The sequence below is a fragment of the Stegostoma tigrinum genome, chromosome 26, assembly GCF_030684315.1.
Source record: "Stegostoma tigrinum isolate sSteTig4 chromosome 26, sSteTig4.hap1, whole genome shotgun sequence".
Lineage (NCBI taxonomy): Eukaryota > Metazoa > Chordata > Chondrichthyes > Orectolobiformes > Stegostomatidae > Stegostoma > Stegostoma tigrinum.
This window is the reverse complement of record NC_081379.1, coordinates 29,947,916-29,966,769: the sequence shown is the minus strand read 5'-3', so window position 1 is coordinate 29,966,769 and position 18,854 is coordinate 29,947,916. Positions and strand designations below refer to the sequence as shown.

General features: G+C 39.9%; 2 protein-coding genes across 3 annotated transcripts in view; one reads left to right on the top strand and one right to left on the bottom strand.

Annotated features, from left to right (window-relative positions):
- Positions 1–214: 214 nt before the first annotated feature.
- Positions 215–14,108, bottom strand: LOC125464355 (RBPJ-interacting and tubulin-associated protein 1-like). 2 transcript variants are annotated; one of them, XM_048556680.2, is made up of 3 exons: positions 14,040–14,108; positions 6,639–6,994; positions 215–3,353 (listed from the first exon to the last, which is right to left on the bottom strand). In XM_048556680.2, exons 2-3 carry the CDS (start codon positions 6,932–6,934, stop codon positions 2,783–2,785), a joined length of 867 nt encoding a protein of 288 aa, XP_048412637.1. In that variant the 5' UTR covers positions 6,935–6,994; positions 14,040–14,108; the 3' UTR covers positions 215–2,782. The 2 variants fall into 2 exon arrangements, with proteins under 2 accessions (XP_048412637.1, XP_048412634.1); XM_048556677.2 differs by lacking the exon at positions 14,040–14,108 and adding an exon at positions 13,741–13,823.
- The window catches only part of ddx54 (DEAD (Asp-Glu-Ala-Asp) box polypeptide 54), a 45,771-nt gene continuing 40,974 nt past the window's right edge, over positions 14,058–18,854 (top strand). The window contains exon 1 of the mRNA XM_048556673.2: positions 14,058–14,276. Coding sequence (XP_048412630.2) covers positions 14,124–14,276 — 153 coding nt within the window. The 5' untranslated portion in view covers positions 14,058–14,123. The remainder of the gene's footprint in view (positions 14,277–18,854) is intronic.

The following is an 18,854-nucleotide window of genomic DNA, read 5'->3' as shown; positions in this document are numbered from 1 at the left end:
ATCAATCACTTCCCCACTGATTCTCAGTTACTTTGACTACATCTCCTCAGAACCTTCTTCCTGCCAGAATCTGTTATGTTCTCCCAGTTTCTCCATTTTCATTGTATTTATTCCAATGATGCCAGCTTTCACTGGGGTGTCTCCAACATGACTTACTTTATGCTGAACCAAGGTCCTCTCCCCCCCCCCCCCCCCCACCCTACCACCACCCTTGACAAGGCTTTCAGCTAAGTCAGACCCATCTCCTGCACTCTGCCCTTACTCCTTTCCCTCTTTCCTGGAATGATATTTCCCTTTCTAGTCTCTACATTCTAAAGATCATCCTCTGCCAGTTCCACCACTTCCAGCAAGACAATACCACCAAAAATATGTTCCTCTCCCCTCCACTGTCAGCATTCTGCAAGGACTATTCTCTCTGTGACACCCTAGCCACTTCTCTATCACACCTGAGACTTCCTCACTTCCCTGTGACACCTTCACAAGCAATTGCAGAACGTGTAACACTTGCTCATTCACTGCCTCTCTCTTCAATGTTAAGGCACCGGACACACCTTCAAGGTGAAGCAGCATTTCACTTGTACTTCTTTCAATTTAGTCTCCTGTATTCACTGCTCACAATGCCTTCTTCACATTGATGAGACCAAACACAGACTGGTGTTCTCTTTGTGGGGCACTTCCGCAGTGTCTGCATGAATAACTCCAAACTTTCAGTTGCTTGCAATTTCAATAAACATCTTGCTGTTATACTAGGAGATAGCAAGAACTGAAGATGGTAGAGTCAAAGTCAATACAGTGCAGGTCTGATGGAGGGTCTAGGCCTGAAACATTGACTCTACTGCTCCTCTGATGCTGCCTGACCTGCTATGTTCCTCCAGCTCCACACTGCATTGACTCTTGGTCTTATATTAATATTTCTTTCTTGAGCCTGCTGCGATGGTCGGCAAAGCACAGCACAAGCTCGAGGAACAATACCTCATCTTCTGCTTAAGTACTTTACAGCCTCAAGTGCTGAATGTTGGATTCCCAAACTTCAGGAACTGACTGCATATAATGGCTGTTCTCCATTCTTCTTACTTTGTCTCCAACCTGCTCCACACCCTTGAGTTTGCTCAGTAGAGAGGACCCATTCCTTCAAGAATTAATTTATACCCATTTTACATTTATTTTTCTTTCACCACCATTAACAACTCTTTATCTTTTGCACTAGGCCTCTTAACTATCTGTTCCCTCCGTCCCTGCATCTGTCAAAAATTTAGAAAGTACTTTTTCCAACATCTTTCATTTCTGAAGAAATGTCACTTTGGATTTGAAACATTAACTCTGTTTCTCCAAAAGGTACCAGTAATTTTTTCTCTAAATTGGTCTTGTATAACTTAAAATGGATTTCCAATAGTACTGATGCGAGTTCTATATTTTAAATAATTAATTATTTTTATTCGTTTTTATGGTAATTTTGAGCTGCTAGGCTAGGGAAGTGAGAATGCATTTTATCTGTATTTTATGAGACGTATCTGCTTTCAAACATGCCAGCTAATTACAATAAAGCAAGTCTAAGAAAATTAATTTAGGGCTTATTATCCAAGAAACCCTATAGTACTGGTATGCAGAAGATAAAAATGTACTCTTTGTTAACATGGCAACAGGCGATTTGGATAAAACTGCTCCAATAACCTTGAGGCTGGGCAGCCTTGATCATAGCCCCTAATCTCTGACAAAACCTCAAAAGGGGAAGAACAGTTTTATGTTGTTTTAAGAGTTCTACTTAAACACACACTTTCTGAAAACTAAAGGCATGCTCAGTTATTGTATCATCTGTTGCTCATTCTTCCACTGCATGAAGACAAACACACTGCCGGAGACCTCGGTTCAAATCCAGTCTTAGGTGACTGTCTGTGTTGAGTTTGCACAGTGTGTTTTGAGTTTGATTTATAAAACCATAAGGGGCATAGATAATAGCCAAAGTCATTTTTCCAGGGTAAAAGAGTCCAAAAGTGAAGGTTTAATGTGAGAGGGGAGAGATTTAAAAGTGACCTGAGGGGCAACATTTAGGAAAATGTTCCAATTTATCTTTCTGGAAACCAAAGTGGATAACCTCACATTTCTGAAAACTGAGCTTAGTTTGCCAGTTTTATCTACTTATTGAAACAAACATGATCTTTGATAGAAATCTGTAATTAATAGGATTTTAAACCATCAATCGTGAGGGGCATGGATAGGGTGAATAGCCAAGATCTCTTCCCCAGGGTAGGGGAGCCAAAAACTAGAAGGCATAGGCTGAAGGTGAGAGGGTAAAGATTTAAAGGGACTTAAGGGGCAACATTTTCACACAGACTGTGGTGCATGTGTGGAATGAGCTGCAAGAGGTGGTGGTGGAAGCTGGTATAATTATAACATTTAAAAGGCATTTGGATGGATATATGAATAGAAAGGGGTGAGAGGGATAGGGGCCAAATGCTGGCAAATGGGACTAGATTAATTTAGGATATCTGGTTAACATGGACCAATTGGACCGAAGGGTTTGATTCCATGCTGTACATGTCTGTGACTCTAAAAGATCAGTGTTGTTCCTCTTGAGGGCCATCTCGAATGATCTGAATTTGATCAGTTCCGCGTAATCAACAAGTTCAATATCTTCTCGGTGACATTCACCTCACTTCCCACAGTTCCCTCATTTGTTGAGCTTGGCTGTTTTTTTTAAAATAAGATCATTGTTGGTAACTGAAAATGTAGCTACATCCCTATTTCAAACTGGCTTCAGAAATACCTCAATCTCAATTATACCCTAGTATTTCCAGGGAGGACTTGATGTGACAGAACCTGTTATCTTGGGTTGGCTATATGAAACAGAATCTGACAGGTTATCAGGTCTCTGTTTATTGCAATGCTTTGGTCCTGATAATCTAGTAAATGGTGAAATTGGTCTACATTGCAACTGCTCTGTGTTCCTTGTAGTATTCAGTGGGGAATCTGCTTTCACAATTCTTTTCCAAGGGCTGGGTATCCTAGTTAAAGACTTTGATTGTTCTTGAATAGTGGTGCCATTAACAGAGTCTTTATCACTCTTTGGCCTCTTCCAATAATCTGATTTACCTCTTTTTTCTGTAATTGGATCAGTACAAGATTCTCTTGTGACTGAATAAAGTGATTTCACTGGATTTCCTTTGGCAGATGAGAACTGACAGCTACACGCACAAAATGCATTTGAACTAATTTTATGGACTGAGGGAGTCCACAGGAGTGGACGAATCTTTATTTTATCTGCTTGTGCAGTCCATGGTGCCTCCCAGTCTGGATCCTCTTGTTTTGTGCCAAAAAGTGACTCATCACAGTAGCTAGGCACATGGCCTTTTAACCTTGGTTAAAGAAGAAAATAAAAATTGACATAATATTCAATAAATGCTCAAGATGGCAATTACATTTTTTTAACATTCTGGATAAAGTAACTCTTCTTGTACTCTTTTTATTGGGGTGCCTTGGACAACTGCAATTTTCTAACGATCATCAAATTTTTTAGCCAATATCGGAAAAAACAGAAATCGCTGCAAAGTCAGATCCATAAGACCATAAGACCTAGGAGTGGAAGTAGGGGCATTTGGCCCATTGAGTCCACTCCGCTATTAAAATCATGGCTAATGGGCATTTCAACTCCACTTCCCTGCACTCTCCCCGTAGCCCTTGATTCATTGTGAGATCAAGAATTTATCGATCTCCGCCTTGAAGGCATTTAACATCCCAGCCTCCATTGCACTCCGTGGCAATGAATTCCACAGGCCCATCACTCTCTGGCTGAAGAAATGTCTCCTCATTTACGTTTTAAATTTACCCCCTCTAACTCTAAGGCTGTGCCTCTGGGTCCTAGCCTCCCCGCCTAACAGAAACAACTTCCCAGTGTCCACCCTTTCTAAGCCATACATTATCTTGTAAGTTTCTATTAGATCTCCCCTCAACCTTCTAAACTCTAATGAATACAATCCCAGGATCCTTAGCCGTTCATCGTACGTTAAACCTACCATTCCAAGGATCATCCGTGTGAATCTCCGCTGGACACGCTCCAGCACCAGTATGTCCTTCCTGAGGTGTGGGGCCCAAAATTGGACACAGTATTCTCAGTGGGGCCTAACTAGAGCTTTATAAAGTCTCAGAAGCACATCACTGCTTTTACATTCCAACCCTCTTGAGATAAATGACAACATTACATTCGCTTTCTTACTCACGGACTCTACCTGCAAGTTAACCTTTAGAGAATCCTAGACCAAAACTCCCAGATCCCTTTGTACTTCTGCTTTAAACATTTTCTCACCGTTTAGAAAATAGTCCATGCCTGTATTCTTTTTTCCAAAGTGCAAAACTTCGCATTTACTCACATTGAATTTCATCAGCCATTTCCTGGACCACTCTCCTAAACTGTCTAAATCTTTCTACAGCCTCTCCACCTCCTCAGTACTACTTGCCTGTCCAGCTATCTTCATATCATTGGCAAACTTCGCCAGAATGCCCCCAGTCCCTTCATCCAGATCATTAATATATTAAAGTGAACAGCTGCAGCCCCAACACTGAACCCTGCGGGACACCACTTGTCACCAGTTGCCATTCCAAAAAAAGAGCCTTTTATCCCAACTCTCTGCCAGAAATGTTAATTCTCTGTTCTCTCTACAGATGCTGCTAGATCTGCTGAGCTCTTCCAGTAATTTCTGTTTGTGATTCAGAATTTCTGGGTGAAACAGAAGGTTTCTTGAAAATTTTCCTTCAGATCATCCAAAAATTTGCTTGCACAATTAAGATGGTAAACTAACAGAACATGCAACTTGGCAAGACTGTTCAAAGTAAACGAGTCATTAAATGATTACAAGTTATGAATCACTATTTCTGCAGTATAATCAATAAAAATATCTCTTTAAACTGGAATTCATTATACGATTCAGAAGTCATCATACTACATGGCCTTGACTTTTGCAATGCTTAATGTAAAAGCATCTGATAAATTAAACGTGGCACAAACTGTTTAACAATTTGTCTTTACAAAAAGTTGTAAAAACATGGATCATATCCAAATTTTGAAGGAAGTAGAGATACAACTATGGGAATATGACTTGAACAGGAGTATGGTATATATTAAATTTTACCAAATGCTAGCACTATCTGTGTTGTTCACTGTGAATTTACTCCGGATAGGCTGGTATCCCATCACCAAGTTGCCCTTTATTTTCATGTGGAGAGTCCTTGACACTGAGCCAACTCACAGAATGAATAAGATGTCTGACACTCCTGTTTTTATCTGTCAGCCAGGAGAAAATCAGGACTATATGCTTAATTTACAAAAGCACACATTACTAAAGGTAGCAATGCAATTAGGTTAACCAAAAATTTCCTGATTTTGTATCTAAAGACACAATTCAAACATAAGAAAGCAATCTTGAATGATACAAGATAGTTATTTGGCTTTAAATGGTAGAAGTGTATTTAATTTGGGGTAGCCCCCCATTAAAAGAAATATATGAAAGGAATGACAAAATGGAGCATAGGTAAAGATGCAGTTATATATGACTTCTTCACTACAGACTTGTTAGAAGTCTTCAAGGTCTTTTTCCTCAAGTGCTCTGCCTGAAAACAGGTCATTGCCGATTTCCTTTTCATCAATCAGTCCTAATTAATTGGGCCTTCTTTTACTAGAGATAGGGTAAGGACATAGAATCTGAATTTACCCCAGCCCCAGAAAGGATTGAACCTCTTACCTTCGCTACTAATTTGATTCACAATGCTAGCTATACAGTTAACTGAGCTAACCAGGCCAACTCTTCAAGATGACCATAAAAGGTTGGTGATGGTTGATTCCTTCCACTGGTCAATAATAAGACCACCAAAAGAATGAAAGAGTTTAGCATAAATTTATTTACTCTAAGTGCCCTGAGTGTGGAATTCTCTGCCTCAAAACAGTATTCAACCAGAGTCCATTAAGTCTTACATTAACAAAAATAAGTTATGGAACACTATCAAGGTGGGATTTGATTAATCCCTCATGCTGGAAGAAAAAGCTATAGACTTCATGGTTCAGTTGATATGTGAACGAAACTCCACAATTCAGTTTTACCATTTGTAATAACTTCCTCCAATCCAGAAAGCATTGAGTTGGGTTTACTGCAGGCATCACTGAGGAGATATAACACTGGCCCTTTTAACTCCTTATGCCTGCAGTAATTCAGGTGGCACTGTAGCTCAGTGGTTAGCACTGCAGCCTCACAGCACCAGGGACCCAGGTTCCATTCCAGCCTCAGGCGACTGTCTGTGTGGAGTTTGTACATTGTTTCCCGTGTCTGCGTGGGCTTCCTCCCACAGTCCAAAGATGTGCAGGCTAGGTGGATCAGCCATGCTAAATTGCCCTTAGTGTTCAGGGGTGTATGGGTTATAGGGGGATGGGTCTGGGTGGGATGCTTCAAGGAGCAGTGTGGGCTTGTTGGGCCAAAGGGCCTGTTTCCACACTGTAGGGAATGTAAATCGCCTGCTTTCTCAGTCTGTGCTATTCAGCCAAATATTTATAATTTTCATGTCAGGAAAATTTATTTCTTATTCTCATGTATGCCATTATGGCACTTTTAAATATTACACCTATGTTGAAACATTGAACTATTGTCTGTCATTACCTGTATTTGTTCTTTTTTATTGGTGTGCCATCACATTTGTGTGCATTTGGAACTAGTCTAATTTCTCCATTTGCAGTAGGCTTTACTTGGGAACTTGAACTCCATGATGAAGATTGTTGTGAACCAGTTTGAGAAGTGGAACCCCATGGTGGTTCAAATTCAGCGACTGAACTCCGAAGCCCATTAGAATTTCCAAACAAGGTTTCATCCACATAGGAAGTCTTTCCTATAACTCTATAATGTCTGAATCCTTTATGACCGTGTTGAACAGCATTGGCTGTTTTGTCAGCTGACATGCCTATTTCTGAAAATGGATTCCGGCGCACTGATTTGGATTTTTCAAGTATGAAGTCAATCTAAAGACAAGAAAAATGAAGGGAGTTTTATACCTTCAGTAATTGCATACATTAATTCATTATGATACTCTGAAAATTAAAACATATCATTATTTCAAATTATAACTTCTGTACGAACCCCCATGTTGAGATCAGTTAATTCAACAGGGACCAACAATCACAATAAGGGACTTATCAATTCTTGTGGGCTACAATTTACTTATTCAACCCAATAAACCTTTGGGTAAATCTCAACTATTTTTAACACATAGATCAGAAAAATTCACAGCGTACTAATCATAAAAATAGTGAAGTCTCAGCAGTTAAAAATGCTATACTAGATACTGTAGATTGTGCTGTCAGGGTAATAATTCATGGCAGGTTGAAAATAACTGAGGTGCCATGTAACATTACATGGTAGCTCAATTAATATTTACAAAATCAAAACCCCACCAAATAAAACACTGTATGTGATATTAAAGGAAGCAACATTTCAATACTATGTCCACTCCCAACACTTGCTGTTCTATCCCCATGCAATTGGCAGAGATATAACACTGGCCCTTTTAACTCCTGTCTCCTCACTACCCAAACACCAAACACTACTGCCATATGAAGTGGCAATTAACCCGTACTTCTTCCAACTTTGTAAACCATAGTCACTGCAGTACACTGGAGTGACTATTCGTGTCTTCACACACACTGCAAGCGAGACCCCTACCTTCCAGTTGCTTGACATTTTGATTCACCACATTGCTCCCATGCTCATATTTCCATCCCGATGCTGCTGCAATGTTCCAGGGAAGTCCAACACAAGCTTGAGGAATAGCACCTCATCTTACATCTGCATTCAACTTTGACTTCAACACCTTTAGAACATGAACTTAGTCCTCCATTTTGATTTTGTTTTGCCAAGTGTCAATCTGCATCTTATTTTCAGTTTTTCTTTCAAGACTATCCTTTATTCAGCAATTAGTATTTACTCTAGCTCAATGCTATTTCTTTACAATGACTATTACTTTTGTTTTCTTTCCAAGACATGTGCTGTTTCATTTCTCTGACCCTCCAAACTAATCCCTAACTTTCCCTTGTGGTCTACTTCACACTCCTTTACTAACACCATAAAACTCATTACATTTCTTCTCCTCATCAGTTATGAAGAAGTCATTCTGGATTTGAAACATTAACTGTTTGTCCCTCTACATACGCTGCCAAACCTACTGAGTTTTCCAAGCACTTGGTTTATATTTAATTTTATTTGTTAAATGAGTTTTTAAACTAAAATATGCAGAATTGCTTCCCAACACAACTGAACCAAATCATGTAAAGATGACAGTACCAGAGACGTCTGAAAAATCTAAGAGCAAAACAAAACAGTTGAAGAAAACGTTTTAAAGTTTCCTTTTAATAAACTATGATAGGCTTGAGAACTGGGAGCTGAAGAGATCACTTTGCACCCAATGGTGTCTCCTGGAACAGTATCCCGTGGTAGATGAAAAACCTATTACACAAAATCAAGCATTTCACACCTCCTATAATTCTTCAAAGTTTCTGTCAGCACACAACCCAAACCCCAAAAACACAAAACTAAAACTCAAGCTACATCTTGAACAGGACCAACCACACTTCTATTGAGTGTACTTGACCTCTCCTAACACCTCAGCATTGAGTAGTACCTCAGCTACTCCTACCACCATTCTGCAAATAGATCACCATCTCTGTCACTCTTCCATGCATCAGCAATAGAGCCAATATGACAGACCACACAAAATAAGTATCACCTTAGACTTGACAAACACTTCCAATTAAGTCCATCAACCATACTTCTCATGTTTCCCAATTCCTGAGGAGCACAAAGATCCACCATGTAGCATTAGTTCAGACACTTTAGTTTTCTCACTGAATTTTATTGCCCTCCAAAAAGCAGAGCAACAGTTGTTAGCTAACCTCAGTTTCTTAGTCCAACCAGCAGTTTGGCATGTAAAATAGCTTCCTCTTCCTTCACACTTTTCAGGCAAATATTCCCAATTCCCTCCTCTTGAACCTTTTCTCTCATGTACTTCCCCTTCCTTGACTTGTTCTCTCCCTTTATCCCTACATCCCTTCTACCGTTCAGGTGCAATTATTTTCCCAAATCTCTAATTCTGATATCAAAACCTCAGGTGATCTTGACTTCCGGTTATAATTTTTTTTTTAATGAACATTTGGAGCTGCATTTCATAGGAGGAGCATGCAGCTACAATCCGCAGCCTGATAATGGAAACATTCCTATTGTGGCTCTACCTGCACCACATGTAAGTTAGAGATAGTCAAAGAATGAGATATATATGCCAAAAATATAATTATGACCAAAGTGTAGACTAAGGTAGGAAGTATGATCTTGACCTTATATCCTTTAAATATAACTGAAAACTCCTGTTAGATTTATTTCATTGTTAATAACAAACCAATGGAGCAGTGATTTGAAAAAAAATTAAAATTGATTGTTTGTCTAAAGCGTAAGTTCAATTGCGAAACCACAGCTCCAATATTTAAATCTTGCATAATTTGCAAGAGAGAGAAATTCTAAATTTACAAATAGACTTTTGGTAGTAAATTCATGTCTCATCAGTTTAAATAATGAAAGATTATTTATGAAATTATGAATTATTTATTAATGAAAGATTATAAGTGTACAGTTATAAGCAAAAGCCATATTTGGTCGATTATACTTCAGATTAACCTAAAACCAAGAATGCAATTTTCTTTAAATTTTTGTCTTCCATTTTTCCATAAGTATTAGGATAAAACACCAATGTGGGCTTGAAACTGAGGATATTTAAGCTCAAGTCCATGATAGATAGCTCCAAGAAAAGGCAAACAGTGTTTCCAGTCTAGGATTTAAAGTCATCTTTACCTTAAGCCTACTGAGGTATTTGGAAAAGAATTTGCTCTGGTATCAATACCATATAAAACGGTGATTCAGTGCACTTTACGAGGGACATTTTTGGGAACATGTAAAGGAGTGTTCTGGGATTAATGGAAATATACATTTACTGTGTTTAAAACTCTTGAGTTTGTGTTATAAGTAACTAGATATTTTTATTTAGTAATCTTCTGTTTTATTGTTAAAACAAAACCTGCAACATTGTGTGCTTATTAAAATTAAAACAAAATTTTAAAAATGATCTATCAAGTCAAGTTTCAGTCTGGGATCCAATTTCATGTTTCTGGACTTCAGCTGCAATATTACAACAGATCTAAATGAATGCTCACAGTTAGCACGCCATACCTGAAATGTTACACACATGTCCAGAATAATGGGCATTTTTTGAAGCTGGTCAATGTTTCAGCATAGTTTACCAAATCACAAAATTGCAGAATGGAACTCATGCTGGCATTTTCCACAACCACTGATCTTGAATTGTACTATTGGCCACAAAGACATATGACCACACTTTCATATAATTTAGTATGAGTGGGATATTTTGTGATCAGTCATTTCACACTGTCTTTTCCTAATTAATAATTGACTGTCTTGGCAATTACAGCCTTAGCAAGAGTGCTACTCCACTCATTACTCTTCTGCTATACAGATGGTCACACAAGTAACCATAACCATCTTAACTTCATCACTCCAACAAAGCATTCACCTAGGTACGGAATGTTCAGTTCGTTAATCTTGGCCTTTGAAAACTGCATAGTTTTGTCAACTTCAAACTGTTGTCAACTTCTCTAAATGAAGGAATGTCAGATCAGCTTGAACCAATTGAATGGCAGAGTAGGCTCGAGGGATAGAACAGTATACTTCTGTTCCAGTTTCTTATGGGGTACTTTGCACCGTGATGCCACTTCACATTGAACATCACTTAAAGCTGTAAATGTGATCCAATTTTGTGGCTTTGTGAGCATTTACATGCAACATTTGTTTGTTGTATAGTTGTGCTTATTTACTTACTTTGTGCAGTAATCAATCAAGATGTTGTGATATCGCACTGGTACACTTACTTGCAAAGTGTATCTACAACTACGTCACTTCATTCTGAGACTGATATGTCACTGCTTCATACTTTACAACTTTGGCAAATTGTTTGAAGCATCCTTTCTTCACAGCTGACTGCTGAACACTGTTATATACTTCTTAGAAATGTTTCGATATCATGAATAATTCAGACCGGTTTCTAAGCATTATCTATTGCAAGATCTTCTCTGTGAGCAATACAATGCTGTTCCAAAAAAAATTGTTTTCAATGCAGTTTGACACAATATTGAGCTTCTCCATTCTTTTAAGCATTAAAGCCGCGCATCTGATGTATGCATCACATCTCATGCTCACAGAAAATTACAATGGTGTTACAATGAAGAATTTGTTGCAAGCAGTCAGTTACAAAATTCCTGCAAAGACAGTCTTGTAAACAACTTCGGATTCTGGTCAAAACTTGATATACAAAATCCACATTTTTTGTACAAAAATCTCCGCTTATGTCCACTATCAATGAGTGAAAAATACGACCTTCACAACTCATCCAAGAACTGCAACTTGTGTAACAAAGTTAATGTACTCCACAAATTCAAAGGCATATTTCTTGCTGTTTCAGTAATTACTGTATAATTTGCATACTTCAGCATATGATCATGAATGTCTTTCATAGAAAGCATGGACACATTCACCTTTATTGCAAGAATGACATTATCAATTCGACCTTTCATCATGTTGGAATTAGTCTTTGTGCACTGTATGCTCTAGCCTAATTTCACGACTCCCTGTTATTCCAGTAATTATTTCAAACATTCCACTTTTGTTGTGTTTTAATAAACTAGTTGCGGAATTCATGTTCAGTCTTTGGTTCAAATCTCCAATTTCCATTTGTATCACATTTTGCCAACGCTGAACTCACCTCTGGCATTTGCCTCAGCGCAAATAATGCATAGGTCATTGTCAATTTCTCAGTAAGTGCAAATCACCCATTCCTACCTCCTGTTTGTGTGTTGAACATATCATTATGGTTTCAATGATCCTCTTTGAATTGCAGTGAGGGTGAGATTGAATGAGTGCCAACCAATGGTTCAGAAATAAAAACCGAAAGAACTACGGATGCTGAAAATCAGAAACCAATATAGAAGTTGTTGGAAAAGCTCAGCAGGTCTGGCAGCACCTTTGAAGAGAAGTCAGGGATAACATTCCAGGTTCAGACCTGAATGGTTCAAAAATCCTGGGCTTTGCAGATGGTGTGTAAGATCATTTTGTGTGCACAGGATTTTTTGTCTGATGTGTGATATGTGCACAACTTACAGGGAATATTGCCTGGCACCCTAATTTCTCACCTATCTTACGGACTTATCTTTAAACATGAGCTGTCAAAGTAGCTGCCTGTGATGCTAGACCTTTAAATCACGGAATATGGTAACTGACTGCTATGTAAAGGAGGTGTGGTTTCCTTTTTCCTGACTATCCTGCATTGAGAGCCCTTTCAGATTTAAAGTATGACTCTACATTTCTAAAGGACCACTGATTGGAATCTTTTGTCAGAAATGCAGAACTTTTCTTGACATTTAAAAAAAAAGTGGAGTGGAAATCTTAATGCAATTGCCATACCTGAGAAAATCTGGCTAAAGTACTGAGGGCAAAAATGCATCCACAAACAAAGCTGGAGGAAATAGTACGCCAGGAGATTGGGGTAAAAGAGGCACAGATGATTTCCTTGTAGACTTAAGGAACAGGAGAAGTTCGAAGGGATTTAAGAAAGTTTCTTTACACCCTGAAGGTGGTAGGTATTTGGAACTCTCTTCCTGAAAGGGTGGTAGAGGCAGAAACCATTGCAATGAATATTTCAACGAATACTTGAAGCACCTCAGTACACAAGGCTATAAAAGGCCCTTGTGGTAGTATCCATACGACTGAGCCAGGAGATCTGTGTCCAAGTCCCAACTACCCCAGAGGTGTGTCATAACATTTGAACAGGTTGATTAAAAGTAATTATAAGGCTATAGGCCAAGTGCTGGAAATTAGGTCTAGAGCCTGAGAGGCTCTTCATGACTGACACAGAAATAATGGGCCAAAAAGCCTCTTTCCCTGTTCTAAACCTCGATGTTTCTAATCCTCTCATTCTATAAATCAATCCAATGAACCATTGCATTCCCTTCCAAGGTAAATATATCACTCTTTAAATGAGAAGCACAGCATGAAACACAATACTGCAGTGTGGTCTTATCAAAACCTTATTCCCGTAATACGTCTTTACTCTGAAATAAAACGAAGAACTGTGGATGCTGAAGATCTGACACAAAACAAGAACAGAAATTGCTGGTGAAACTCAGCAGGTCTGGCAGCATCTTTTGAAAGAAAACAGAGTTAACGCCTCAAGACCAGTAACCCCGTTCTTTTACTCTTACGTTCCAACACTTTTGTAAAAAAAGCAAAAGTACAATCCTAAAAGATTGCAAGCAGTTATGTTAATCAGCCACAAGGAAGCTCGAGTCCCCTGTGCATAACCAACATTCACTAGCTGTTCGTCTTTTAAAAATATTGAATCTACTTTTCCATTCTCGTTCCGAAGTGGATAATTTCACATTTCTCCGCAATATGCTCCATTCGCCTGCATAAAAACACACGGGTAACAAATCTAGCGGCGTGCACTGATCTCGTCCGGAGAGGCAAAACAAAATCGGCCACCAAAACAAGTAAGCATTTGCTCCACGGACTTGATGCAGCCAGTCCGTAATACAGCCAGTGCACTGTCTGTCCAGGTGAATCGTTAACACACGGAGGAACCATCCACTTGCCTCACCTCTACTTGCAACCACTTCTCACGTTGTGATAGCAGCAAACACCAAGGTATCAGAGCAACCCCACCCCGTCCAGCATCGTGGGGTGAGGGGTCACACACAATTGTATTACACAAAATCCGACATGACACAGGGCAAATTATCAGGAACTATTAAAAATACTTTTAGATATGTAGTAACAATATTGATAAATTTATGTAAAAAGCATATTTGTGAGTGTTGTTCCAACCAGTCAAAACGCATTTCCGCAGTCCCCCCCTCTGTTGATATTGGCGAGTGGACGTCCCCATTGATCTCTGACCTTGTCAGGAGACTGCGCAGTTCGGTTGGGCCCCGCGCGTGTTGTTTGGTCGTTGAATGGTCGCTTTGAATTTTGTCAGAAGACATGGTGCTGAAGAAGAAGCAGCGGCCGGACAGACGCCGGAAACCCCGGGTCCGCAATCAGCCCCGCCATCGCGACGTGGATGTCGATGTGGAGAGTGACGGTGGCGAGTTCCAGTTGGTCCCTTTAACCGAGGAGGATGACAGCGTGGCCAAGGTTGGTAGCCGGGGCCCGGCGAGTGAGCGGCTCGCTCTCTACCGGTGTAGAGTCGGCGAGGCCGATGGGCCGTTCAAAACCAAGTAAAAACCGAAAGAACTGCGGAGGCTGTAAATCAGAAACAAAAACAGAAATTGCTAGAAAAACTCGGCAGGTCTCGCAGCATCCGTAAAGAGAAATTGGAGTTAACATTTCAGATCCACTGAGCTTTCCTCAATACCAAATAGTGTGGCATGCTGGAAATCCATAATCAGTTGGACATAAACAGTAGGTTGGGCATTATCTATCGGAAGAGTGAATGCTGTAGGGGAGAAAATCTAGAACTTCTTCGGTAGCAGAGTGAGAGTTCTCCAGAGCCTTTTAGAAGTCATCCTAGATTCGAAATATGGCCTTTTTCTCTCCACTGATGCTACCAGGCATGCTGAATCTCTTAGCTTCTAATTTTATTTCAAATTTCCAGCATTCACAACATTTTGCTCTTCATAGGCGGGGGTTAACGTTTCGTGTTTCTGACATTTCATTACATTGAAAGAATAATTAGGTTTTAGATTTTAAGCAAGTACACGGTGGGGCAGGGTACATGGAGAGACTGAAAGAGGTGTCTGACGGGACAGAAGGCAGGAGAAATTAAATAATGAAAAAGGATGATAGTGTGTGGAGAAACAAGTTGTTCAGGAACAAAGGAAAAAACATAACATGGGTGTAGAGGTGATCTAAATTGAGAAAAGATAAGGAGTGGGTGATGAAGCTCTGATCTGAAATTGATAAACTCTTAAGTACAGAAGACCATGAAATGCCAAATTCAATTAGTTTCATAGGCCTCCTTCCTATTTAGAGCATCTTGACAAAGTGAAAGAAGTAGTGATGTATGTACATAAAAAAAACTGGTGATATCTAACCAGTAACTGGACACACACCAAGGTACTGGGAAAATGATCTTGGTTTTTATTTTCTTTATTCATTAATGGGATGAGGGTGTCACTAGCTAGGTATTTATTGCCTGTACCTAATTGCCTAGAGGGTAGTTAAGCGTCAACCACATTACTGGGGATCTGGAGTCACATGTAGGTCACAGGTAAAGCTGACAGGTTGTTTTCTTTTTATAGAATCCCTACAGACCCTTTGGCCCAACAAGTCCACACAGATCCTCAGAGCATCCCACCCAGACCCATCCCTCTATAACCCCACCTAATCTACACATCCCTGAATACGACAAGCAATTTTAGCATAGCCAATCCACCTAGCCTGCCCATCTTTGGATTGTGGGAGAAAGCCGGAGCACCCGGAGGAAACACATGCAGACACGGGGTTCAAACTTCACACAGACAGTTGCCCGAGGGTGGAATCAAACCCGGGTCCCTGGTGCTGTGAGGCAGCAGTGCTAACTACTCAGCCATCGTGTCACCCTCAAAAGGACTTCGGTGAACCAGATGGGATTTTCTGACAATCGACAATAGATTCATGGTCATCATTAGATCCTTAATTCCAGATATTTTATTGAATTCAGATTCCACCATTTGCCACGGTAGGATTCAGACCTGGGTCCCCAGAATGTTATCTTGGTCTCTGGATTAACAGCCTCGCAATAAAACCATTAGGCAATTGCCTCCCCTTGATAGGACAGATATGCCATAAATAGGCCCCAGTTTGTGACTTGAGTGTGCCACCTGTATAATCTGTGAATACAGATATTTTAGCACAGTTCTTAGGATCTCAGTTAAAAAGTGCTGAGTGATACTATTATCTTTCCCATCCCTCCTCAGCGACTAGAAAATGCCAGCGTTCATAATGCTGTCATTAAGACCTACGTGAATGTGGTGAAAATACTCACATGGAATGTATGGTACACAACCAAGATCATTCAGTTCATTTTGCATCTGCCTTCATTGTACAAGACACAAGATAACATTCCAGGAATAATTGTAAATCAAAGTTGCAGAACTCAAACAGTCACCGCACTAGGGCATGGATGTTCAGACAATTATTAGAATTAAAAGTTGACAGGTCCCCAGACCCTGATCAGTTTAAGCCCAGGGTCTTAAAAGAAGTGGCTACAGTGATAGTAGGTATATAGGTTTTAATTTTCTAAAACTCCTCACATTCTGGAATGGTCATTTTAGTTTGGAAAACAGCAAATATGATTCCATTGAAGAAGGAAAGGAAAGAAAGTGAGAAACTACAGGACAGTCAGCATAATATCTGTCATGTGGAAAATCCTGGAATCTTATTTTTAAGAGTAAAGTTGGGCATTTAGAAAATCTAAATGCACTCAGGTAGACTCTATGAATTTATGAAAGGGAAATCATGTTCAACTAATGTTTGGACTTCTTTGAGTAAGTAACAAGCAACATGTCAACTTGTGGAAATGCTGTATTTAGATTTCCAGAAGGCATTAACAAGATGCCGCATTAAAGGTTACTGTGCTGTAAGTACTCATGGTGCAGAGGGTAACAGATTAGGATGGATAAGGGATTGGTTAGCCAATTGGAGTGTAAGCTCAAGCTATTTTCAGGTTGGTATGAGCAGAATGCGATAGGGATCAGTGCTGGGCCCTCGCTTATTTGCAGTTAAGCCCTGATTTGGATGAAGGAACCATATGTCTAGTTGCTAAGTTTGATGACATGGAGATAGATAAGATAGAAGTTGGGGATAGGGTATGAGTCTGCACACAGATATAGAAAGATTAAGGACGCGCGTGCATTGTGGGGGAAAAAAGTTTATTTATTTACTTTGGTAAGAAAAATGCGAAAAAAAAATTAAACGGAGAGAGATCACAGGACTCTAAAGTACAGAGGGATCTAAGTATCCTGGTACCATAAATCACAAACCATTGATTTACACTTACAGCAAGTGATTTTTATTTATTTTCAGGAGCACATAAACATAAATATAAGGATGTTTTGCTGTACTTGAACAGGACATTGATTATTTAAGAAAGACATAAGATATAGGAGTAGAATTAGGCCATTTGACCGATTGAGTCTGCTTAACCATTCAGTCATGGCTGATGTTTCTCAACCCCATTCACCTGCCTTCTCCCCATAATGCTTGGTCCTCTTACTAATCAAGAACCCATCTATCTCTGTCTTAAATACACTCAATGACTTAACTTTCCCTCAACAGCAATGAGTTCCACAGATTTGCCACCCTCTGGCTGAAAAAATTCCTTCCCATCTCATTTCCAAAGAGTTGTTCCTTGGTCCTGGTCTGTACTGTTAGCGGAAATATCTTCATGCCAACTCTGTCCAAGCTTCTCAGTATTCTGTAAGTTTCAATCAGATCTTCCCTCCTCCTCTAAACTCCGTCCAGTACAAATCCAGAGCCCTCAACTACTCCTCATATGACAAATACTTCATCCCCACGAAAGTTCTTGTAAACCTCCACTGGACCCCCTCCAAGGCCAACTCATCCATCCTTATGTACAAGGCCCAAAACTGCTCTCAGTATTCCAAATGGGATCTAACCAGGGCCTTGTACACCCTTGGTTCTTGTGTTCTAGCCTTCTTGAAATGTTGCATTTGCCTTCTAAACTGCCAACTGAACCTGGAGGTTAACCATAAGAGAATTCTGAAATAGGACTCCCAAATCCCTTTGTGCTTCAGATTTCCTAAACCTTTCTTTCCATTTAGAAAACATCCTGCACCTCTGTTTGTTCTACTGAAGTGCAAAAACTCTCACTATCCCTCATTGTATTCCGTCTGCCACTTCTTTGCCTAGCCTACCCAAGTCCATCTGCAGCCTCCCCGCTTACTCAACAATACCTGTGTGTCATTCGTAAACTTCGCTACAATGTCCTCAGTTCTTTTCCCCAGATCATTAATATGCAACAGAAAGTTGTGGCACTAGCACAGCTAATACTCTCTCCATGTAAGTACCTTGCTTCTAACGCAATGGGCTCAACTTATATAAGAGCCTCTTGTGCAGCATCTTGTCAGAGACCTTCTGGAAATCTGAATAGATTATGTCCACTGGCTCTCTGTTGTCCAATTTGCTTGTTACCTCCGCAAAGAATTCTAACAGATTTGTCAGGCATGACCTCTCCTTCATGAAGCTGTGCCGACTCAGTATCTCCACGGACTCTGCAATTTGATTCTTAATGATAGACTCTAAAATCTTAGTAATGTAGAGGTCAGGCTAACCAGTTTATAATTTCCTGCCTTTGCCTGCCTCCCTACTTAAACAAGGGTGTTTACATCAGCCGTTTTCAGCCCTCTTTGACTTCAGGAATTCCTGAAAGATCACCACCAATACATCTACAATCTCCTCAGCTATCTCCTTCAAAACTCTGTGATGTAGTCCATTCACCTTCAGATCAATTCAGCTTCCCCAGCACCTTCTCCTTAGTGTTGAGCACTACACTCACACATCTCTACGCGAAACTCTGGTATGTGCTCTCTTCCACGTGAAGACCGATGTAAAGTACTGATTCAGTTCCTCCGCCATTTGCTTTTGCTCCATTACTGCTTCTCCAGCCACACTTTCCAGCAGTTCAATGAGCATTGTTGCCTCTCTTTTTATTTATGTAAAAATACTCTTGCAATCTTTCATTTTACTAGCTAGCCTATTCTCATGTTTCGT